General features: G+C 45.9%; 1 protein-coding gene across 1 annotated transcript in view; it reads left to right on the plus strand.

The window, feature by feature from the left end:
- The window catches only part of B3GNT7 (UDP-GlcNAc:betaGal beta-1,3-N-acetylglucosaminyltransferase 7), a gene marked incomplete at its 5' end in the record, with an annotated part of 37,715 nt that extends 17,397 nt beyond the window's left edge, over window positions 1-20,318 (plus strand). The window contains 2 exons of the mRNA XM_083364921.1: window positions 7,256-7,544; window positions 18,708-20,318. Coding sequence (XP_083221047.1) covers window positions 7,256-7,544; window positions 18,708-19,905 — 1,487 coding nt within the window. The 3' untranslated portion in view covers window positions 19,906-20,318. The remainder of the gene's footprint in view (window positions 1-7,255; window positions 7,545-18,707) is intronic.
- Between the last annotated feature and the right edge of the window lie 4,457 nt (window positions 20,319-24,775).

Genomic DNA, 24,775 nt, shown 5'->3' on the forward strand with positions numbered 1-24,775 from the left:
AATTTCTGGTGGCAAGATGTTCCACTGGTTAATTGTCCTCCGTGTCGGGAAGTTTCTCCTTAATTCCAGGTTGCTTCTCTCTTTGGTCAGTTTACAACCGTTGTTTCTCGTCCTTCCCTCTGGTGCTTTGGTGAACAACGTGACCCCCTTTTCTTTGTGGCAGCCCCTCAAATACTGGAATGCTGCTATCATGTCTCCCCTATTTCTTGTTTTCTTTAGACTAGACAAACCCAAAAGTCCCGCAGCCATTCTTTGTGTGTTTTAGTCTTCAGGCCTTGGATCATCTTAGTTGCTTGTCTCTGAATTTTTTGTTCTCTCAACTGCGCTGTGGGAATCCAGTTCTTGCGCCTTGCGGAGCATAATATTGGCCCATTTCACCAATCCCACTGATTATATTTCATTAAATAAATCAGGTTAAAGAAAGCATGCTGGAGGACAAAGGCTTACACAGGCTCAGCCCTGGGTGTTGGTCACTTGAGCGAGCCAAAGTAAAATTGTGATTGTCAATTATTTTTGAGGCCTGTCAGCTAAAATGGAAAAAGCATTGTTCTCTGTGTGGTTACGCACTGATTGATGGTGCTCCATCAAGTCAGTATTGACTTTTACAGAAGTACATCGATCCAGGGAACCGTGCTGAGTCTGAATTAGATTACCAAAAAAACACACAAAAAACTATTAAACATGCTTTAAGTCTATGCCTAAGCGAACCCTGATCTCAAAAAAAAACAACTCCCCCCCCCCAAAAAAAAACCGATAATAAACTTGGAAACGTCGCAATGAAATCTAAGATGGAGAATTTAATTCCGCACGATAAGACGATAAGACATATATTTCACGGTGTAACAGAGCTAACCTGGAAAGATTTTGTATCCTGCTGTGAGTTTGCATTTGCGGCCGAGAAGCAATTAAGTGGTTCCTGGGCCCTTTTTAAAATAGTCTCTAATCAATAAAGTTAAGTGACTGTTTTAGTACGCTTGATTTCGTTCTGCATTTTTAAAGATAGGGATCACGTGGGAACTTTCCCTTCCCAAGATTGAAGAATAGTGTGACAACATCAGATGCTCGAGATATTCACCTTGCCCAAGGCAAAAAGTGCAAATGTCATTTAAAAGCGAAATGCGATTACTTTTCAAAAGCCAATATTGACGGATCCCAAGAAACGCCACACAATAAATGGAACAAACCTTTGCCAGCTGTGTAGATTCTTGATTGATCATTTCTGCAGTCAGTTGGTGAACAGAAAACCTATAGAAAAAATATTATGTATTCATCTATTTAAAACATTTATATAGCCGGTAATCTTCTAACCAAATCCGGGTGGCTCTCAAACAAAGGTTTAAAGCAACATATAAAAACCATAGCTAAAGCTATGAAAGTAAACACATTAAAACTTAATTAAGAGTTAAGGAAACTACATCCCAACTCAATCTGTTAAAAGCGTCCGAAGCTCTTTTTTTGGGGTTTTTTACCTGTACAGATGGTTTTCGACTTACGACCACATTTGACCCCAATGTTTCTGTTGCTAAGTGAGACGGTTGCTAAGTGAGTTTTGTCCCATTTTACGACCTTTCTTGCTGCGGTCCTTAAGTGAATCAGCTGAAGTTGTTCAGTTACTAACACATTTGTTAAACGAATCTGGCTTCCCCCATTGACTTTGCTTGTCAGGAGGTCGCAAAAGGGAATCACATGACTCTAGGACGCTGCGACCGCCATAAATATGAGTCAATTGCTGAGTGTCCGAATTCGTATCACGTGACCACGGGGCAGCTGCAACAGTCGTAAGTGTTAAAAACGGTCTTACGTCACTTTTTCCAGTGCCATTGTGTCAGAGCATGCACAGTCTTATTGCGCTGAGATAACCCAGGAGTAAACACAGTAAACAGTGGTCTATATTAAATGGTGGTTTATATTACACTATCTAAAATATGAGACCAGGAACAATATACATACACGTGCTAATACAGCAGGATCCAACAAGCCACAATTACAGCAGGAAACGGAAGAATGAGAGGACACATCAGCAGAGCCTTCCCATTTATACAAAGGCTCTTAAAGGGACACAGACCCTGCTGAGTCATTTCCATCATTACATCGTTCATCTCACATTATACAAGCTGGTTAAATTATTACCTTGACATGTTGTAAATTTCCTAACAGTGAAGACAATTAATCAGTGGAACTACTTGCCTCCAGAAATTGTGGGTGCTCCATGACTGGAGGTTTTTAAGAAGAGATTAGACAGCCGTTTGCCTGAAATGGTCTTAGACAGGGGTGTCAAACTCACGATGTCACATGACATGTCACAATGTAGCGTGACTTTTTTGCCATTGGCGGCAATGGGGTGGACGCAGTTTCGCTATGATGCCTCCGGCCCGCAGGCCAGCAGTTTGACACACCTAGTCTAGGGTCTCCTACCTGAGCAGGGGGTTGGACTAGAAGACCTCCAAGGATCCCTTCCAGCTGTATTATCTTCTGTTATTCTGCTTTAATATTCTGCTGTGGTGTTTATTTTGGTGTTGGTGTTCTCAACAGAGATAAAAGATAAGACGAGAGAATAATGTAGGTGAAGGAGAAGGAAGAGCTATATAAATTAAAGGCCTCTCCAGATTATTTGGTTTTAATAGCTGAAAATCCCCTTTGATGGAATAGATATATTAATGAAAAAAGTTGAAAGAATTTGGTTTGTTAGCTGATTTAAATCTAATAAAGAGAAAACTAAAATATTAATAAAAAAATATGAGGATGGAAGGTCAACAGGAACTGATTGGAAAGATCATGGTTTAATATTTAAATTGCTTAATATTTAAAATACTCCACAATATATTAGTTTTATATTCCTGTTTCTATCAAAGCTTTTATCCTTTCTAAAAACCAATTATTTGGGAGTAAATTGCTACAGTTAAACCAAAGAAACGGGGGGATTTTCTTTGGACATGCAAAGTCCTTGGGGAAGGCAGATTCCCTTAACGACCGGGTTACTAGCTTAAAAACTTCAGTGTTTCACTTAAGGACTGTGGCAAGAAAGGTCGTACAACGGGGCAAAACCTACGTGCCTCACTTAAGCAACCGAAATTTAGGGCTGAATTTGGTCGTACGTGGAGGACTACCTGTGTACAATTGGTTGTGAGTTGAAGACTATAATAATGTTGGAAGGGACCTTGGAGGTCATCTAGTCCAACCCCCCGCTCAGGCAGGAAACCCTATCCCATTTCAGACAAATGGCTGTCCAGTCTCTTCTTAAAAGCTTCCAGTGTTAGAGCATCCACCGCTTCTGTGTGGCAGGTTGTGCAAAATTTCAGAGCTTTTTCTGGAAAAGCAATAGCCAGAAAAAAATCGGGTGATTTCTGCTTTAGCCTCATAGTGTGACATGCTTAAAAAACAAGCAATGGTCTGTTCATGGTCAATTTTTTTTAAAAAAAAACCATGGCTTGCACACACCCCTGGGGGAACAAGATGGGTGGGGGCTGCCAGCCAGGGTTAAAAAAAATACTTGTGACATTTAAACTTATGGCAACAAGACACCAACTGTCATCAAGGCAAGGAGACATCTGTCAAGCAACGTCACTTAAAAACCATGCCATTTTTAACATCTGGAGGCTGTTTTTTTTTTTTGCATGATTCTTCTGAGGTTTCGTACGGCTCCACGCCGGGGTGATTTCCCCTGATCTATTCATGGATCCGTTTATCGTCGTTAAATCAGCGCCAGTTATATTTTACGGTTTGTCCTACCGAGCATAAAAATCCACCTGGGTGATTTGTCCTTGTTTTTTAAAAACAGTTTTGGTATCGATTGGATGTTTGCGAAGACACAGCCCGGAAAGGTTAGGGCCACTTCCTTGCATGCCTATTGCTTGGCAGTGCAGAACAGCATTCCTTTGGGTCCCTTACTTGAAACGCAAGTTTCTAGCCCTTAAGACAAACTCGATACCGTTGGGAAGAAAGAGAAACCTCGGGGATTGCCAATTTTTGACCCGGTTTTGTTGTCCTGCAGTAACTTCATACCTGCTCTTGCGAAAAAAGAGGTCACAAATTATGAGTCACCATCTTACATAACACACACACATACACACACACACACACACACACACACAGAAACACAAATTTAAAAGGCACCTGCAAAGTTGCTTTGTATCTACAAAAAGCATCTTTTCTGAATTCACCCCTTTCTTGCAGCACCAATAGATTGTAGTCCTTTACTTGCAATCGTTTGAAGTTACAGCGGCGCTGAAGTGACTTGGGACCAATACTCACACTTGTGTCCATTGCCGCGTTCCCCCCCCCGGTCACGTGATTTTAAATTTGGATTGACAGAAGAATACCTTGAGGTTCCAACTTGAGTCAGGATTGCCCAAGAATACATCAAAATGACATCCAGGCAGCTGAGAAGAAAGGAGATTTATTTATTTCCCAACTACAAAGAAACAGGATATAGTAGAGAGATAGTTTTATAAGAGGACTCATCCTTGGTGTGGATTTGAAGGCTGTGCGGATTCTAGTGTGCAACACTTGAAGGGTGTGGGTGTGTGTATGTGTTGAGCCTGGAGAGGGGGGGTTGAATCAAGGGAGGTGGATTGAACCTCTTCGTTTGTACCGTGAGGGTTATCGTCGTGATTACATTGCGTTGACTGAGTTTTGTGCGTTTGCTTGTTTACGTTTACAATTTGAAACGAGCCTTTGAGTAATTCTCATGTTGGGTCCGAGTTGAGAAGACTTTGGAGGCTGTTAATCAGCAACTTGGTTGGAGACCTGGGTTAGTTAACATATGGCTTCCTGTGCAATGTTTCTAACGCATATATAAATTTATACGTTCTTCCTACAGGAGGCTTGGCAACTGGCATGTACTTACGACAGTTGCAGCGTGCCGGGGTCGTGAGATCACCTTTTGCAACCTCCTGACAAGTAACGTCAAACGGGGGTTCACTTAATGACCATTTGTCTGATATGTGATAAGGTTTCCTAACTTAACACTTAACAATGTGGCAGGAAATTATTGTTATTATTATTAAAAGTTGTAAAATGGGGCCAAAACACACAAGAACTTTTTTGCTGAGCAGCAGAAATTTTGAGCTCAATTATGGTCGTACGTTGAGGACTGCCTGTACACCTCTAGCCACCTGCTGAGCAACTTACCACTACCTTACTACATCTATGTATCGACTGCAAAACCCCCTGCATTTTCCTTAACCACAAGGTCCTGGGTAGGTCACCAAGATGGCCTAAGTCAGGGGTCTTCAAACTTGGCCCTTTTTATGACTTGTGGATTTCAACTCCCAGAATTCCTCAGCCAGCGGGCCACGCTGGATGAGGAATTCTGGGAGTTGAAGTCCACAAGTCATAAAGGGGCCGTGTTTGAAGACCCCTGGCCTAAGTCAAGAGATCTCTGTTTTTTTCATTCTTTGAAGACAGGAGAAATTCTCACAAATCTTCCTCTCTAAAATTGTACAAGCCACTTTTAAACCCACATCTATCCTAACCAGGGAAAGAAACCTTTCAAATAAAGATTTAAGGGGTGTGTGTGTGTGTGTGTGTGTGTGAAACCACCATCCTTGCAAGGGGTTGGGGGTGGGGTTTCACCAAGACGGATGACTTTTAACACCGCTCTTTGGAGTTGTGTTAACAGTGGCTGCTGCAGGTGTGTGTGTGAATCCTGGTGCCAATTTAGTACAACGAATGCAGGTTACAACCTGGTTACAAGCATGAAAATTCTGGATAGTTGCACGGATACCCCGCCTTTCCCGAAGGGCAGAGGGACAGCGACGGCTTCATCTCTTCCAAAGCAAAACCAGTTTGGTTAGTCCGGCTGGATTCACCCCCCCCCCCAACCCCACGCCACAACCAGGTAACCAAGGTTTAGTGCCCCTGGCGATCTCCCATGGCTGAGGCTAACCCTCAAAGAGGATTCTCCTGTCTAGCTTAACCCCCTTGTGCCCCATTCAAGCCCAAGCCAAGGAATAGGATAGGATAGGATAGAAGTAAAATAGAATAGAATAGAATAGAATAGAATAGAATAGAATAGAATAGAATAGAATAGAATAGAATAGAATAGAATAGAATAGAATAATAGAATAATGAGAAGAATAGAATAGAATAGAATAGAATAGAATAGAATAGAATAGAATAGAATAGAATAATGAGAATAGAATAGAATAGAATAGAATAGAATAGAATAGAATAGAATAGAATAGAAGAAATAGAATAGAATAGAATAGAAAAAATAGAATATAGAAAAGAAAAGAAAAAATAGAATAGAATAGAATAAATATAGAATAGAATAGAATAGAATAGAATAGAATAGAAAAAATAGAATAGAATAGAATAGAATAAATATAGAATAGAATAGAAAAAATAGAATATAGAATAGAAAAGAAAAAATAGAATAGAATAGAATAAATATAGAATAGAATAGAATAGAATAGAATAGAATAGAATAGAATAGAATAGAATAGAATAGAATAGAATAGAATAGAATAGAATAGAATAGAATATGGAATGGAATGGAATGGAATAGAATAGAATAAATATAGAATAGAATAGAAGAAAGAATAGAATAGAATAAATATAGAATAGAATAAATATAGAATAGAATAGAATAGAATAGAATAGAATAGAATAGAAGAATAGAATAATGAGAAGAATAGAATAGAATAGAATAGAACAGAATAATGAGAATAGAGTAGAATAGAATAGAATAGAATAGAAAAAATAGAATAGAATAGAATAGAATAAATATAGAATAGAATAGAATAGAAAAAATAGAATATAGAATAGAAAAGAAAAAATAGAATAGAATAGAATAAATATAGAATAGAATAGAATAGAATAGAAAAAATAGAATAGAATAGAATAGAATAGAATAGAATAGAATAGAATAGAATAGAATAGAATAGAATAGAATAGAATAGAAGCTGAAAGGGACCCTGGAGGTCTTCTAGTCCACCCCCACCCCTCAACCAGGAGAACCCACAAGCGACGCTCCAGCCTCCTCTTCCGAACCTGCCCTGAAACTAAAGGCGAGTCAGCTGCGCCTCGGCTGACGTCCGGAGGGGGGGCTCTGCTTGTGCCCACCACCGACAAGGAGGCGCCCTCGGGCGCCGCCGCGGAACCGGCTGCCTCTCTCCCCGGCCAGGTTGAGCCCCGGGGGGGGGAAACATCCCCCCCCGCACCGCCAGATCCCCGGAAGGCGCTAAATCTGGTCGAGTGGGGGGGGGGGAGGGGGGGAGGGGTCGGCTCCTTCTTCTTCCCCTTTCCCGCGCAGCAGCCGGGCGCCCGCGGGCGCCTCCCCTCTCGCTCCGGGACCTGTCGGCGGCGTCGGAAGGGTTAAGAAGGGCCGGGCCGGGCGAGGTTCGGAGGTGGCCGGCAGGGGCGTTGGGCCGGGCCGGGCTCCGCCTTCCCTCGCCCAGGGGAGGAGAGCTGGCCGCTCCGCTCTGCCCGCCCGTCCTGCGGTGCCGGCCGGAGGACCAGCAGTTGCAAGCGGACGCCGCCGGGCATCCTCGCCGTAGTAGCCTGGCGGTAGTAGCAGCCGCGGCCAGCATGAGCCCCCCCTGGTGAGTGGCGCCGGGGAGGGTCTCGGGCCCGGGGAGGGGAGGGGAGGGGAGGGGGCGTCCGAGCCGGGGAGCCTGGTGGAGTCGGGGGGGGGGCTTCTCTTGGGGACCCGCGCGGGAGGGAGGGAGCCAGCTTGGGGGTCGGTCGCTTGGCCCCCAAGGACTGGGGAAGGCGGGCTAGGTGGGGGGAGGGAGGGAGGGAGGGAGGGGGTCGCCCGGACCCTCCCCCCCGTTCCTCCCCGGTTTCATTCTGGGGGGAGAGGCTCGCCCGGAGGGACCCCCGGGGATCCTTAGGCTCGCTTCCTTTTCACACACACACACACACACCCGTCTCTTTCTCTTCTTTCTTTCTTTCTTTCTTTCTTTCTTTCTTTCTTTCTTTCTTTCTTTCTTTCTTTCTTTCTTTCTTTCTTTCTTTTTTCTTTCTTTCTTTCTTTCTTTCTTTCTTTCTTTCTTTCTTTCTTTCTTTCTTTCTTCTTTCTTTCTTTCTTTCTTTCTTTCTTTCTTTCTTTTTCTTTCTTTCCTCGTCCTCCCCTTTCTTCTTTCCCCCCCTCCTTCCCTTCCTTCCCTGTCTTCCTCCCTTCTCCCCTCCTTCCCTTTTTCCGAACTCCTCCTTTCCTCTCTTCCTTTCCGCCCTTTTTTCTCTTCTGCCTCTCTGCCTCCTTCCTTCCTTCCTTCCTTCTCTCTCTCTCTCCTTTCCTCCTTCCTTTTCCCCATTCCCCTCCCTCCCTCCCTCTCTTTCTCCTTTCCACCTTCCTTCCTTCTTTCCTTTTCCTCATTCTGCCTCTCCCTCCCTCCCTCCCTCCCTTCCTTCCTTCCTTCCTTCCTTCCTTCCTTCCTTCCTTCCTTCTCTGAATTCGTCTCTCCCCCCTTTTTCCCTTTCTCGATCTCTCTCTCCTTTCCCTCTTTCTTTTCTCCATTTCTCCCGCCTCTCTCTTCCCTCCCTCCCTCGTTTTTCTTCCTTCTTTCCTTTTCCCCGTTCCCCTTCCTCCCTCCCTCTCTCCTTTCCTTCCACCTTCCTTCCTTCTTTCATTTTCCTCATTCTGCCTCTCCCTCCCTCCCTCCCTCTCTTCCTTCCTTCCTTCTCTGAATTCGTCTCTCCCCCCTTTTTCCCTTTCTCAATCTCTCCTTTCCCTCTTTCTTTTCTCCATTTCTCCCGCTTCTCTCTTCCCTCCCTCCCTCCCTCCCTCCCTCCCTCCCTCTCTCCTTTCCTTCCACCTTCCTTCCTTCTTTCCTTTTCCTCATTCTGCCTCTCCCTCCCTCCCTCCCTCCCTCTCTTCCTTTCTTCCTTCTCTGAATTCGTCTCTCCCCCCTTTTTCCCTTTCTCAATCTCTCCTTTCCCTCTTTCTTTTCTCCATTTCTCCCGCCTCTCTCTTCCCTCCCTCCCTCCCTCCCTCCCTCTCTCCTTTCCTTCCACCTTCCTTCCTTCTTTCCTTTTCCTCATTCTGCCTCTCCCTCCCTCCCTCTCTTCCTTTCTTCCTTCCTTCTCTGAATTCCTCCCTCCCCCTTTTTCCCTTTCTCAATCTCTCTCTCCTTTCCCTCTTTCTTTTCTCCATTTCTCCCTTCTCTCACTTCCCTCCCTCCCTCCCTTGTTTTTCTTCCTTCCTTCCTTTTCCCCGTTCCCCTCCCTCCCTCCCTCTCTCCTTTCCTTCCACCTTCCTTCCTTCTTTCCTTTTCCTCATTCTGCCTCTCCCTCCCTCCCTCTCTTCCTTTCTTCCTTCTCTGAATTCCTCCCTCCCCCTTTTCCCCTTTCTCGATCTCTCTCTCCTTTCCCTCTTTTCTCCATTTCTCCCGCCTCTCTCTTCCCTTCCTCCCTCGTTTTTCTTCCTTCCTTCCTTCCTTCCTTCCTTCCTTCCTTCCTTCCTTCCCTCCCTCCCTCCCTCCCTCCTTCCCTCCCTCCCTCCCTAGGTAAGGGTCGCCTCCGTTTGCCATCCCTGGAGCGGGAGGGAAGGGATGGAGAGATTTGAAGGTAAGGCTTTCAGATCAAATTCTCTCCTTCGCTTTTCTTTTGAAACTTCTGCCCTGGGGGGGGGGGGAAGTCTTCTTGAAAGAAAAGGGAGAGACTGCTTGGCTGTGTTCACACAACCCCATCGGTTTAATCCCTTTTCTGGGTTTGTAAAAGACAGGGAGAGAGGGAGATGCTAAGCCGACAGGGGCTGACTTGCGCAAGCTGTTAACCCAGAAAGGTGAATTAACCGGGAGGAAGCTCAGGTTGTGTGAATGGATTTTTATTCTAGAATTTTTATTTTTTATTTTTAACAGACCTGGCTGTCGTGTGAACACAGCCAAAGATTGAAACTTTGGTTCGGCCGGTGGCAAAACACTTTCTATTTTAATTCGGTGCCCCTAAGAATCCCAATTTTGGAATCACTTGATGTACTTGATGTAGCTCTAAACTGGGGAACGTTAGTTTAACTTGGGAAAAGCCTTGCGTTCATCCATGCCTCGCTGTAAGCCATGGCTTGGTTTACCCGTGAACAAATCGCGACTGGCCGTCTTTACGAACGACCCTGAGCCGTCACGAGGGGTTGAGTTGCAGCCAAACCTGGATTCGCACATGACACGGAACAAGCCACAATGCTCCTTAATGAAACGCCTCAACTTTGTGTTCTCTTTTTATTTATTTATTTATTTATTTTATTTTATTGGATTTGTATACCGCCCTATTCCCGTAGGACTCAGGGCGGTTTACAGGGCAGTTAAAACCACGAATACAAAAAATTAAAAACAAATAAAACAAATTAAATTAAATTCAAGCCCCAAGAGTAAATCTAAAACCCAGTTAAATGAACAACCCCCACAGTCTGGTGGCTTCGAGAAAAAAAGGATTACGCACAAAGCAACCTTGCGTGCAAAGAAGGAAGGTGATTCCTTTCTGCTTTGCGTTCGGGTTTTTTTCAAACAAACATTTTGCAATTGCTGAAAGACAAACTTTAGAGTTTACCGGTGCATTTTCATGGCGTTAGGGAGGGTTTAAATCAATGTTTCTCAACCTGGGCAAATTTAAGGCCAAGTGGACTTCAGTTCTGGGAGTTGAAGTCCACATTTCTTAAAGCTTTATATACGGTATTTGTTTCCTTTATTAAACTTATTTGCCTCCCATCTCACTGCATATAATTTTGTACAATCCCCTCTTACTGAAACTATTAACCAGTGGAACCACTTGCCTCCAGAAGCTGGGAATGCTCCAATACTGGAAGTTTTTAAGAAGAGACTGGACAGCCATTTGTCTGAAATGGTATAGGGTTTCCTGCCTGAGCAGGGGGTTGGACTAGATGACCTCCAAGGTCCCTTCCGACTCTGTTATTCTGTTATCCATCCTTCCTTCCTTCCTTCCTTTCTTCCTTCCTTCCTTCCTTCGTCCCTCCCTCCCTCCCTCCCTCCCTCCCTCCCACACTGGAAGTTTTTAAGAAGAGACCGGACAGCCATTTGTCTGAAATGGAATAGGGTTTCCTGCCTGAGCAGGGGGTTGGACTAGATGACCTCCAAGGTCCCTTCCAACTTTATTATTGTTGTTGTTATCATCATCATCTCTGGATGTAACAGAATTGCAGATAGTCCTCGACGGATGAGCACAAATTGGCCCAAAATTTCTGTTGCTAAGTGAGGCAGTTGTTAAGTGAGTTTGCCCCATTTTGCGACCTTTCTTGCCACCGTCGTTAAGTGAATCACTGCAAGTGTTACGTTAGCAACCCGGTTGTTAAATGAATCTGGCTTCCCCCTTTGCTTGTCAGAAGGTCACAAAAGGGGATCCCGTGATCCCAGGACACTGCGACTGTCATAGATACGAGTCAGTTGCCAAGTGTCTGACCATGAGGGGATGCTGCAACAGTCGTTAAGTGTGAAAAAAACGATCCTTAGTCACTTTTTTCAGCGCCGCTGTAACTTTGAACGGTCACTCAATGAACTGGTGGAAGTTGATTACCTGTAGAGGCAAGGAAAGCGATTCAAAATGAGCATCTTTAGAAATACGGATCCAAACGGTAAATGTATGCAAATATTGCTGGCTTTCCCGGAGTGGAAATGCTTCAGATTCCCAAAATTTGACCCCTGGAATTTCCAAAGATTTGTATTAAAATCTGAGCAAACGGCCGCTCTTTTTTTGTTTGACCTCAACCCAAGTCACAAAGACCGAAGTAAAATAAAAGCAAAATAAAACCCCAGAAGAATTTTAGTAATAATAATAATAAAGTTGGAACGCACCTTGGAGGTCATCTAGTCCAACCCCCTTCTCAGGCAGGAAACCCTAGAGACCGTTTCAGACAAATGGCTTAATTACAGGTAGAATTTTAACTACAGGCAGTCCTCCACTTCTGTGACAGCACCCCCCCAGCTGAGCCCCCCAAATTTCCGTTGCCAAGCGAGACAATTGTTTAAGTGTGCTGTGCCCCATTTTACAACCTTTTTGCCAGGGTCGTTAAATGAGTCGACGCAGTTGTTGAGCTAGTAACCTGGTTGTTAAGCGAACCTGGCTTCCCCCCTTGACTTTGCTTGTCAGAAGGTTGCAAAAGGGGGATCGCGTAGCCCTGGGGACGTTGCGACCGTCATAAGTACGAGTCAGTTGCCAAGTGTCTGAAGTTAGATCCTGTGACCACCACAGCATTCGTAACGGTAAAAATCGATCATGACGATCGAAAAACAAATGCCTTTAAGCCGAGAACCATCTGTATTTTAATTTCAGCCCCCAAATAAGGCAACACAACGCTCCGTCCAAAGTGCACAAGCGGGTGTGACCTCTTTTTATCAGGATAGAACAGAGATGTTCAGATGGGGGAACATGAAACGAAACTTAACATTGTGTGGTTTAAGGGGGGGGGGGAAATTTCACAATTTTGTTATTTTTTGTTGTTGGTTTTTTTCCCTTTCTTAAACCGCACACTTTTAAGTTTCGTTTCATGCTCCTCGTCTCAAACCTCTCCTGATTTCCTCGTGCAGGTACTCCACGAATTACAACAGGGTCATTTAGCGACCGTTCGAAGTTACGACGACAGTGTAAAAAAAACAGTGACCCGTGTGTGTGTGTGTTTGTGTGTGTGTGTGTGTGTATGAGAGAGAGAGAGAGAGAGAGAGAGAGAGACGTGATCCCCTTTTTGTGACCTTCTGACAGACAAAAGCCAGTGGGGCAAGCCACTTAACCACCATCTTCCTAACTTTAACAATTGCAGTGATTCACTTAACAATTGTGGCGAGAAAGGTCGTAAAACGGGGCAACGCTGCCTTAACCACTGTCTTTCTTAGTAGCAGACGTTTTGAGCTCATCTGTGGTTGTAAGTTGAGGACTCTCCCTATGAGGAAGTCAAGCCTCCCGGTACAGTTTCAAGTCAGTCGGAAAAGTCGGCTGCGGTAATTGAGGCCTGAAATTAAAATAATATTCTTAAGTGCTTTGATTAATGCTTGACACGCCTTACCCAGATTTTTGTGACCTTTGTTTATCTAGACTTAGAGCTTTTCTGGGCATAATTTATTTTATTTTTTATTTTAATTCCATTTATATCCCATTTATATCCCGCCCTTTCTCCGAAGACTCAGGGCGGCTTACAAGCTTAGCAATAGCCTTCATTCTATGTATATGCCTGCTTATTAGGGCTTTCACACACACCCCCAATTAACTCAGGTGTTTGTGGAAGCCAGGTTCAGTAAATTAGTTCTCCATGATAGATGAGGCGGTTTCCTCATCTTACCATGGAGAATAATTTATTGAACTCGGTGTTCATAAACGTGGCTGAACTGGCTCCAGTTTGCTTGAGGTGTGGCTTGTCAAAAGATGGGAGAACTTCTATGACTATGCAAAAGTTGGGAGTGCCTCTGGCCATGCACAGAGTAGGCTTCCCTCCCCACTTGGCAATTACCTTGCATTCTCTTTCTATAGGGACCCACCATTTCTGCCCTTTCTGCCTAGGAAACAGTTCATGCATATTTAGAATAGAATAGAATATGGAATATGGAATACAATAGAACAGAACAGAACAGAATAAAATTAGAATAGAATAGAATAGAATAGAATAGAATAGAATAGAATAGAATAGAATAGAATAGAATAGAATAGAATAGAATAGAATAGAATATGGAATAGGATAGGATAGGATAGGATAGGATAGGATAGGATAGAATGGAATATGGAATATGGAATATGGAATATGGAATATGGAATATAGAATAAAATATGGAATATGGAATATGGAATATAGAATGGAATATGAAATAGAATAGAATAGAATGGAATATGGAATATGGAATGGAATATGAAATAGAATAGAATAGAATAGAATAGAATAGAATAGAATAGAATAGAATAGAATAGAATAGAATAGAATAGAATAGAATAAGGAATAGGATAGAATAGAATAGAAAATGGAATAGAATAGAATAGAATATAGAATAGAATAGAACAGAATAGAATAGAATAAATGGAACAGAACAGAATAGAATAGAAAAAGTGGAATGGAATAGAATGGGATATGATAATAGAATAGAATAGAATATGGAATATGGAATATAGAATAGGATAGAATATGAAATAGAATAGAATAGAATAGAATAGAATAGAATAGAATAGAATAGAATAGGGAATAGAATAGAAAATGGAATAGAATATAGAATAGAAAATAGAATAGAATAGAATGGAATGGAATGGAATGGAATGGAATGGAATGGAATGGAATACGGAATACGGAATACGGAATATAGAATAGAATATGGAATAGAAGAGAATATGGAATAGAATAGAATAGAATAGAATAGAATAGAATAGAATAGAATAGAATAGAATAGAATAGAATAGAATAGAATAGAATAGAATAGAATAGAATGACAGAGTTGGAAGGGACCTTGGAGGTCTTCTAGTCCAACCCCCTGCTCAGGCAGGAAATCCTACACCATTTCAGACAAATGGCTGTCCAGTCTTTTCTTAAAAACTTCCAGTGTTGGAGCATTCACAGCTTCTGGAGGCAGGTAGTTCCACTGGTTGATTGTTCTAACTGTCAGGAAGTTTCTCCTTAGTTCTAGGTTGCTTCTCTCCTTGACTCTTTGAAGCCTTCAGACGACCTTTAGCTGGCCTTTTCTAAAGCTTGTTTGATCTAACTGAGGTCTGCTCTTGGTTTGAGGCTGCTGGGAAAGATCGGCTCTGGGTCTCTGCTAGGCGTCTCTGAGCTGAACTGAATGGAAGACTTTATTTGGCCAAGTGTGATTAGACGCTCGGGGCATTTGCCTTCAGGATTCTGAAACCGCCTTCCAAGCGATGCCTCTGGTATTTAAGGCGCACGAGCTTGGCTCCGTTTTAGCCTCTCTCCAAAGTGCGAGGAGGGAAAACCAACTGAGATTGCTGGATAGTTTGTGGAAGAAGGCGTAAGTCGGAGGAAGAGTCAGATCTGGGCCAAGAATAATCTGGGCTGCTTGGGCTTCCCACATTGGCCAACTAGAAGTGGACGACAAACCCGCCGACGGGATACGAGGGCAAGAGTGGACATGGTGGTGTCCTCCAACCGTTGGAGATCCAAGGAGGACCTCCTCCTCCTCCTCCTCCTCCTCTAGGTTATGAAATCCTACCACATCCAGGTGAGCAAACTACTTGATTTGTGGTTTTTGCCTGAGGTCTCCGATTACTTCTATGCGTCCTTTCTCTAGCCATCTCAATTCTCCAGCAACCTTCCTCAAACATCTCACTTCCATGGCGACTGACTTTCGCTTACGGTTTGTTGTAAGCATCCACATTTGGCACTGGTGACGTAGGACGGGCGTAAACGTGCTTGGTATGAGTTGCTTCTCAGTTCCACTGATCGTTTCCACTTTATGCTGCAAGAGTGGAGCTAGTGGTCCCAATATTTGGTCTGCCAACTCACGTCGAGAAAAGGCTTGGTGTGCTTCCATCCCTGAGTGCGATGCGGGTCACCATCTCCCCTCTAAATCTGGGTTGGTGGACTGGTGGGAGAGATAGGGACAGACCTGTACGTGCGCACGCGCCCACGCCCACATGTAGCTGTGCGAGCGTATCTCTGAACAGGGCCATGAGCATGCGTGCTCTGCAAATGGGGCTGCTAGCACTGGTGCGAGGGTCACACCAAGGCTAGCGCCAGTGCAAGAATCAGGCCAAGGTTTGCGTTGAGGGTAGCGCCGGCACAAGGGAGACGTGAGTGTGTGTGGCCTGTAGTGAGCTGCGGCCAGTAGATTGGGGATCTCTGATCTAAGAGACAGTTAAGTTGCTGGGAAACCATGCTAGTTGATTTTTTTTTCAAGCTCCAAAGCAGAGGTCCCCGACCTATGGGCCACAGCCTCTTCGCTGCTGGGCTGTGTGAGTAGCACGTGCGCGTGCTCACTCCCCTCGTGCCACCGTTGACGTGAGTGTTGTGCAGGAGGTGGCAGCGCCACTAGTATCGTGCGGTTGGCGGCATTGCCACGAACCTTGAGTGGGCGGTGGGAGCACTGCAAGTGGCAGGTGGGCCGCGGCACGATCCTTGCACTGGAGAACCATCTCTGCAGGCCACAGCGCAATCCTCGCCGGGGTGACAGCACGATCCTCGCACCTGGGCGGCATCGATCCGGGCCTGGCAGCGCCGGCGCCACAAGCCTCACACAGGCACTGCCGTCACTGATTGCCTCGTGTGCATGTTCGCCCACCCCGTTTGCATGGTGTGCAAATGAAGGGTTTGGAAATGGCCTGTGGTCATCTGGGCCTCCCACCACATCGGGGGTCTCCAATCGTGGCCACTTTAAGACCCGTGGACTTCAACTCCCAGAATTCCTCAGCCAGGCCACCTGTGCATGGCTGAGGAATTGTGGGAGTTGAAGTTCACACGTCACAAAAGGGCCACGTTTGAAAGACCCCCTGCTCTAAGGCAATATTTCTCAACCTTAGCCACTTTCAGATGTGTGGGCTTTCATATTTATTTATTTTTTAATTTTAATTCCATTTATATCCCGCCCTTCTCCGAAGACTCAGGGCGGCTTACAAGCTTAGCAGTCGCCTTCATTCTATGTATATGCCTGCTTATTAGGGCTTTCACACACACACCCCAAGCGGCATTATTACAAAGTCAGCTTATTGCCCCCAACAATCTGGGTCCTCATTTTACCTACCTGGGAAGGATGGAAGGCTGAGTCAACCTTGAGCCTGGTGGGATGCGAACCTGCACTGATTGCAGGCAGCTGGGGTTACTTAAGGAGGCATTAGCCCACTGCTCCACCAAGGCTCTTCCCAGAATTCCCCAGCTGGGGGGCGGGGTTGGACTAGAAGACCTCCAGGGCCCCTTCTGGAATGAAAGGGGGGAAATGCACATGGCTAGGTTTTGGCACCCTTGCACAATCTGCACAATCCGGACTACGCAGCTGAGGGGAAAAAAAACTCTCTGCTTTTTTCTTCTCTTGCCCAGCGTGGTGGGGGCGATTGGGGGGGGGGGGATGCCAGCTAGGAAACAGGCCTCTCTCTATTTGCGGAAAAGCCCCAGGTTGCAAACAGAAGCCTGACTGTCCTTTGTCTCCCTTGGCAATTGATGGGGGAGCTAGCCGGAATCAGGGAGGAAATTGGACCGGCTCGGGCAAAGTGCCCATCTGGGCGGAGGGCATCAATCTCGGAGGCCGAAGACAGTTTCTGCCATGGCTGAGTGTCTTGCAAGGGTGTACGTTTGCAGTTGGGATTGTGGGTCTGATCGGTTGTTGAAAGAAAATCTTACCGTTTCCCTTGTAGACCTGGCGGTTTCTCCTGCCGTGCTGGGTTTATTTTACCGGCATGACAGAGTGGGAAGGGGCCGTGGAGATCTTCTAGTCCAGCCGACTGCTAAGGCAGGAGACCCTATGCGGGTCATCCTATATGGGTCATCCTCCCTCCCTCCCTCCCTCCCTCCCTCCCTCCCTCCCTCCCTCCCTTCCTTCCTTCCTTCCTTCTTCCCTCCCTCCCTCCCATCCATCCTAGAATTCTTAGAGGTCTTCTAGTCCAACCTTCTCCTCAAGTAGGAGACCTTATCCAATCTTGGTCAAATGGCTGCCCAATGTCTTAAAAAGCTCCAGTGTTGGAGCATTCACAACTTCTGGTGGCAAGATGTTCCACTGGTTAATTTCTCATTGGGGTTTTAATTATTGTTTTTAAGTAATTTATTTATTGTATTTGGGCACTATGGTTTAATCTGTTCTTAATTTTTGTATTTATTTATGTATTCGGGAGAAGGGCGGTATACAAATTAAATAAAATAAATAAATAAATAAATAAATAAAATAAAATAAAATAAAATAAATTCCTCCTTGGTTCTAGGCTTGATCTCCCTCTGAGGAGCTTCCACCCATTGCCTCTCCTTCCTTCCTTCCTTCCTTCCTTCCTTCCTTCCTTCCTTCCTTCCTTCCTTCCTCCCTCCCTCCCTCCCTCCCTCCCTCCCTCCCTTCTAGAATCCTAGGACCTTGGAGGTCTTCTAGTCCAGCCCTCTGCTGAAGTAGGAGACCTTATCCCATCTCGGTCAAACGGTTGCCCAATCTCTTCTTAAAAACCTCCAGTGTTGGAGCACCCACGACTTCTGGTGGCAAGACGTTCCACTGGTTAATTGTTCCGTCACGAATTTTCTCCTGAGCTCCAGGTTGCTTCTCTCCTTGATGAGTTTCCATCCGTTGCTTCTTGTCCTGCCTTCAGGGGCTTCGGAGAATAGCTTGACTCCCTCCTCTTTGGGGCAGCCCCTGAGATGTTGGAACGCTGCTACAGTGGTGTCTGCTTGCAGAGGCAAGTCCAACCCTGTGCTGTCTCTTGGCAGGCCCCCATTTTTGGAACCAATACGGTTTGAGGACAAGATAGTGAATCTCCCACCCTTTTCAATCCATGGATGAAAAGCCTGGGGTCGTATCTGGGGTGGCGTCTGCCAATATGTATCCCGATGAAACCTTCGCATCTTCAACCTCCTAAGAAAAACGACGCAAAATGGCTGAAACAAATTCACCAAACTGGGAAGTGGGGGTGGATTTTATGATCCAAGTCCTCTTGGCCCTGTCCAACGTTTCACCAATCGCTGAAGGTTTTCAAAAAAAATAGAGTGGAGAGTCATTTGACCGGGATGGTATAAGACCACCTGCTTGGAGCAGAGGGTTGGACTAGAAGACCTCCGAGGTCCCTTCCAGCGCTAGGATTCTACGTTTGCAGCGACATTTGGCTAGATGTTTACCTCGATTCTTTCCTCTCTCTTTTCCTCACCCCAGGAAGAAGACCGTGTACAAAAGCGTCCTCCTCTCCTTCGCGCTGGTAGTAACTGTGATGCTGTTGCAAAAAGGCAGCGTTCCCAACCAATTCTTTCAGAGCCAGCCTCAGAAATCCGCTTTCTCCCAAGAGAAAACGATCAAAACTCAGAAGAGGGACGAGGTGATGTCCCTCAACAACAACTTCTGGAAAAAGGAGGTGGACGTCCCTCCGCCTGTCGTCGAAGCCACCGAGAAGGCGGTGACATCCTGGGACGTCAAGGCCACCAACTGCACGGCCAACCTCAACTTCACCAAAGAGGATTGGTTCAAAAACCTGGAGCCCCATTTCCAGCAGTTTCTCTACTACCGTCACTGTCGCTACTTCCCCATCCTCATCAACCACCCGGAGAAGTGCAGCGGCGAGATCGACCTGCTCATTGTGGTCAAGTCCATCATAACGCAGCACGATCGCCGAGAAGCCATCCGTCAGACGTGGGGTCAAGAGCGCGTGTTGGACGGAAAAAAAATCAAGACCCTCTTCCTGTTGGGCATTGCCTCCAAAGAAGAGGAGCGTCCCAACTACCAGAAACTTTTGGAGTACGAGGATCGGATCTACGGGGACATCTTGCAGTGGGATTTCCTGGATACCTTTTTCAACCTCACCTTGAAGGAAGTTCACTTCCTCAAGTGGTTCAACATCTACTGTCACCAGGTCCGGTACATCTTCAAAGGGGACGACGATGTCTTCATGAGTCCTGAGAACATCTTGGAGTACCTGAAGGATCAGAAAGGAGGGGACCTCTTTGTGGGCGACGTCCTGGTCAAGGCGAGGCCGATTCGCAAGAAGGAGAACAAATACTACATCCCCAACTCTTTATACGGCAAGACGTACTACCCGTCCTATGCAGGCGGAGGAGGGTTTGTGATGGGTGGCCCCTTGGCCAAGCGTCTCCACGGCGCCTCCGAAAACCGGGAGCTGTACCCCATTGACGACGTCTACCTGGGGATGTGTCTCGAGGACCTCAAGGTGACCCCCGTGGCTCACACCGGCTTCAAAACCTTCGGGCTGGTGAAAAACAAGAACAGCAAAATGAACCAGGAACCTTGTTTCTACAAAAGCATGTTGGTGGTCCATAAACTTCAGCCACCCGAACTGCTCAAGATGTGGGATTTGGTCCATAAACACTTGTCCTGTTCCCAAAAAGCCAACATCCTTTAGCTCACCCCATTTTCGGTCAAGGAGGAAGATCGCCAAAGATCCCGGGGGAAAATTTTCTCCGATTTTTTTCTCCCTCCCCCTCCCACTTTCTCACGAAGTTGAAAGAAAGCAGGGCGATGACGGGGGAAGAGGCAGGGAAGGGGTTTGTTGAAACGATTGGAAAAATCGGAGTCTTTTTCTTTTTTTTGCGGGGGGTGTGTGTTTGTCATATTTTATTTGTTCCCCTCTGGGGCTTTTGAAGGATACGGGGGAAAAAAAACTTGAAGAGATGGGGGGAGTCAGCCAGGTGAAGGATGATTACCCCACATTGGACAGCGAGATGGTTTTTACACGCTCTTTTTTTGTGATGTGCTTTACAGCTGGAGGCTGGTCCTAAAGCGAAGACATTTATTTCTAGCTTTGTTGAGTGTGCGTATACGCGTATGTGGGAGTGCGTGAAGATATGGGTGCATTTCCTATAACCCTAACCCTAAATTTAAAAACTGGAATCCCGGGTGTAGACGTTTGAAGTTAGTAAAAATAAAAACGATGAATTTTCTCTCATATCCCGGAGTTCGTTTTTATTTTTACTAACTTCAAATATATATATAGATAGCGTGTTGTGTAGATTTGCTTCTTTGAGAACATTTTCTTGGGGGGAGGAACCGCCCTGCCAGCTATACCCCCACCCACCCCACCGACTCGCCGACTCGCCACGGCCAACTAGCCATGGCCAACTCATCACGGCCAACTTGCCACAGCCAACTCATCATGGCCAACTCATCATGGCCACCTCGCCACAGGCAATTCGCCATGGGCCAAGAGTTCCACTACAATATTGAAGAAACGACGGAATGGAACCATTAAAGCAAGGATGCAAAAAATGAATGATGAAATCATTAAAGAACAGATGACATGTGAATGATAAAAATTAAAATATTTATTTTGTTAATACTTAAATTGAATGGTTCAATTGTCCCGCAGCAAGTTAGCCCGTGGCGAGCTGTCCCACAGTGAGTTGGTTGTGATGAGCTGGCCATGGCAAGTTGGCCGTGATGAGTTGGCCATGGCTAGTTGGCCATGGCGAGTCGGCCGTGACGAGTCAACCATGACGAGTCGGCCATGACAAGTTGGCCATGGTGAGTTGGCCGTGACGAGTCGGCTGTGGCGAGCTCGCCCTGATGAGTTGGCCATGGCGAATTGTTACAGACCTCATTGGGATTAGGAGCCTACTCCTGCAAGATACAGTGATACGTAAAGTACAGAATACAGCCAGGCACCAGTAAAACCCAACACTGTCGTGGATCTCCTCTCGCAAGGTCATTCCGCGTGTTTGACCGTGGCGGAGTTCTCAGCTCTGTCAAATGCAGACTGACGGCCTTTGTGGTTGAATCCAACCGTGGGCTCTGCTTCTCAGAGGGGCCCCGATCCCTGCTTTCTCGAGAAGGTTGTGGTAGAGGCCCACATACCGAAACAGGGTTGTCCCACTTCAAACAAATAGCTTGGGCCCTCCAGTCTCCTTCCACCACCACGCCTCCTGCAAATAAACCTCCAGAGGCTGCCGCCCAAGTGATGGATGAAAGCCGATAAATACTTCTTCTTCCTGGCCTAATTCTCCAAACGGGGTGTGTGTGAGGTGGGGGGAAGCGGTCTGTTTGACGGAGAACCCCGGGCACAAAGAGGGACATTATTGCCCAAGTTACAAAGCCGAGTTTCATGGCTGAGGTGTGGTTTGAAATTCTGGGCGTTTCCCGATCCTGCAAAAGAAGCTTGTGAATGCAGCAGATCTGACAGATGCTGGCCAGGAGATGGATTGGTGATGGTGGTGGTGGTCTCAGAGGAGTGACCTGGGGGGCATTGCAGAAATGGGTGGGGAGGGTCAAGGGAGTGGCCTTGCTGGAATTGCAAAATTGGGGCGGGGGGGGGGAGCTGTGTGCAAGGATCAAGCGACACGCCCCCCCCTCCCCTCTTAACCAGAGCATTTTTAGAGTCATACTGTTGGAAACCCGACTGCAACTCAGCTTGAGGTTCAGTTGTGGGGTTGGGGGGTTTCAAAGCTGAGAATGGGGAAGGGGGTGATCTTAGGCAAGCTCTGGATCCCTTTGCAATCTTTCATTCCCCCTCCTTTCTGCTGGCCTCCATCGTCCCCATGCTCTCATCCTCCAGAAGACTCTGTTCGGTCAAGAGATGCCCAAACTCTGGGCTCAGAGATGGGGAGAACTTTGTACATGCTCAAGATACATCTTTTAGCAGTGGAGTCCAGCACTCAGCTGCAGGCCTGGCCAGGAGCTGAGCAGCCAGGATTTCTTAACTTCTCTTGGGGGAGTGGGGTGGGGAGGGTTTGTGTTATTACGTTGTCTTGTGTCCCTTGGAGGCTGTTTCGTAGCTGCAGCAGCTGGCGAAATTCAGGAACTGTTGGTCTTCTCCTGTGGAATTGAAGTCCACAAATCTTAAAAAAGTTGCCAAGGTGGGACACCCCTGCTTTAAAGCCCAACTTCTGCATTTCACACACACACACACACACACACACACACACACACACACACAAATGCAGGTAATTTTTTGAAGCGGGCCACTGGATGAGTGAACAAGTGCAAACCAGCTTTAATGACCGTTTGGGGTGGAGCCGACACGCACGATTGTGAACGGCGTGCGAAGAGCGTGAGTCTCGGGAGTGTGAAAGAGCCACGGGTGAAAAAAAAAACACAACAAAACAACAACCCTTGACGTGGCACCATTTTTTTAGTATCCCGTCTCAATACTGGACTGCGTGTTAAATACGGACGACGATGTTCTTCGCTGGGTAGATTCATTGTTCAAACAATTCGACAGCCGGGCTGGCCTTTTAAGAAAAAAAAAGGTCCGTGTACTTTGGACCAGTTAATGCGCAGGATTGTGAAATTTTAATTTGTGATTTTTTTTCTCCCCTCCCCTCCCCTCGCCACAAGAAAGGGGGAGGGTAGATCACTCCCTTTTTCAGACTTAGCAGAAGATTTCTGCCCAATTTTTGTTTGGGAGGCTGGCTTAACGGAGGGCACAGGTCTCTATTTACGAGAAAATTCACACCTTGGTTCTTGGTTTTTCTTTTTTTTAAAAAAAAAATTATAGGTACCTGCAGCAGAGGAGAATGTTATTTATGGCAGGTACACCCAGTGCGTGTATGTGACAAGATCTGTGTTGCTTTGATGTGTTGAAGCTGCATGTACGAATACAACCGGATTTGTTAATATTTTGATTTCTTAATAAAATTTTACGTTTGGGGGGAAAAAAAGTGCATTGTGATTTCACAGGATGCAAAATGCCAAATAGCCCCTCGATAGAGGGGGTCCTCAACTTGCAACAGTTTGATAAGTGACCGTTTGGAGATGAAAAAAAACCATTGGGAAAAAAATGGGACCATTGACCGTTTCTGACACTTACGAACATTGCAGCCTTGTGATCAAAATTCAGACGCTTGGGAACTGACTCGTACTTATGACGGTTGCAGTGTCCCTGGGGGGGGGGTCATGTGGTCACCTTCTGAAAAGCCAAATTCAAGGGGGGAAGGCAGATTCACTTAACCCACCGTGTTACTAACTGAGCAACTATAATAATAATAATAATATATAAAGTTGGAAGGGACCTTGGAGGTCATCTAGTCCAGCCCCCTGCTCAGGCAGGAAACCCTATACCATTTCAGGCAAATGGCTGTCCAGTCTTTTCTTAAAAACCTCCAGTGTTGGAGCATTCACAGCTTCTGGAGGCAAGGAGTTCCACTGGTTTAATTGTTCTCACTGTCAGGAAGTTTCTCCTTAGTTCCAGGCTGCTTCTCTCCTTGACTAGTTTCCATCCGTTGCTTCTTGTCCTGCCTTCAGGTGCTTTGGAGAATAGCTTGACTCCCTCTTCTTTGGGGCAGCCCCTGAGATACTGGAAGACTGCTATCATGTCATCCCTCACCCTTCTCTTCGTTAAACTACACATACCCAATTCCAGCAACCGTTCCCTATATGTTTTAGCCTCCAGTCCCCCGATCCTCTTTGTTGCTCTTCTCTGTACCCTTTCCAGAGTCTTGACATCTTTTTTACACCGTGGCGACCAAAACTGGATGCAGTATTCCAGGTGTGGCCTTTCCAAAGCATTGTAAAGTGGTATTAGTACTTCACTTGATCTTGATTCTATCCCTCTGTTAATGCAGCCTAGCGCTGTGTTGGCTTTTTTGGCAGCTGCAGCACACGGCTGGCTCATATTGAAGTGATTGTCTACTAAGACTCCGAGATCCCTCTCACAGTTACTACTATTGAGCAAGGTACCACCTATACTATACCTATGCATTTGATTTTTCCTGCCTAAATGTAGAACCTTACTTTTTGCACTTTTTGCAGTGATTCACTTAAGGACGGCGGCAAGGAAGGTTGTAACATGGGGCAAAACACACTCAACGAATGTCTGGCTTAGCAGCATAAGTTTGGAAGTGCATTTACGGTCATAGGTGAAGGACTAGCTGTATTTCACTGGGTTGTCATCGTTGGGAAGGCCTCGGCTTAGCAACAGTAGATGACTCTCTGCTTTGAATTTTAAGCTTCAGGTCCGCATGAAATTTCTATCCACCCAGCACGGAAGGGCCCTGCTGATCGTCCACCCTCCTGTTTCTCAAACTCAGCAACTTTTAAGATGTGTGGACTTCAACTCCCAGAATTCCCCAGCCCTGCTTGCCAGGCTAATCTTCCTCCAATCTTCTGAACAATTTCCTTAGTAGACGGGGGGTGGGTGGTATTCTGGAAAGGGAAATATATCTTGATTTCAGCAAAGCATTTGAGGACTCCAGGCTCTCTCGAGTAGCAGGCTGGATAAATGCAGACTCTTGTAGTTGCTAAGGTTGTGAAACAGCTCACCTTATCTGGAGAAAAGGTGA

This window comes from Vipera ursinii (assembly GCF_947247035.1).
Source record: "Vipera ursinii genome assembly, chromosome: 5".
Classification (NCBI taxonomy): domain Eukaryota; kingdom Metazoa; phylum Chordata; class Lepidosauria; order Squamata; family Viperidae; genus Vipera; species Vipera ursinii.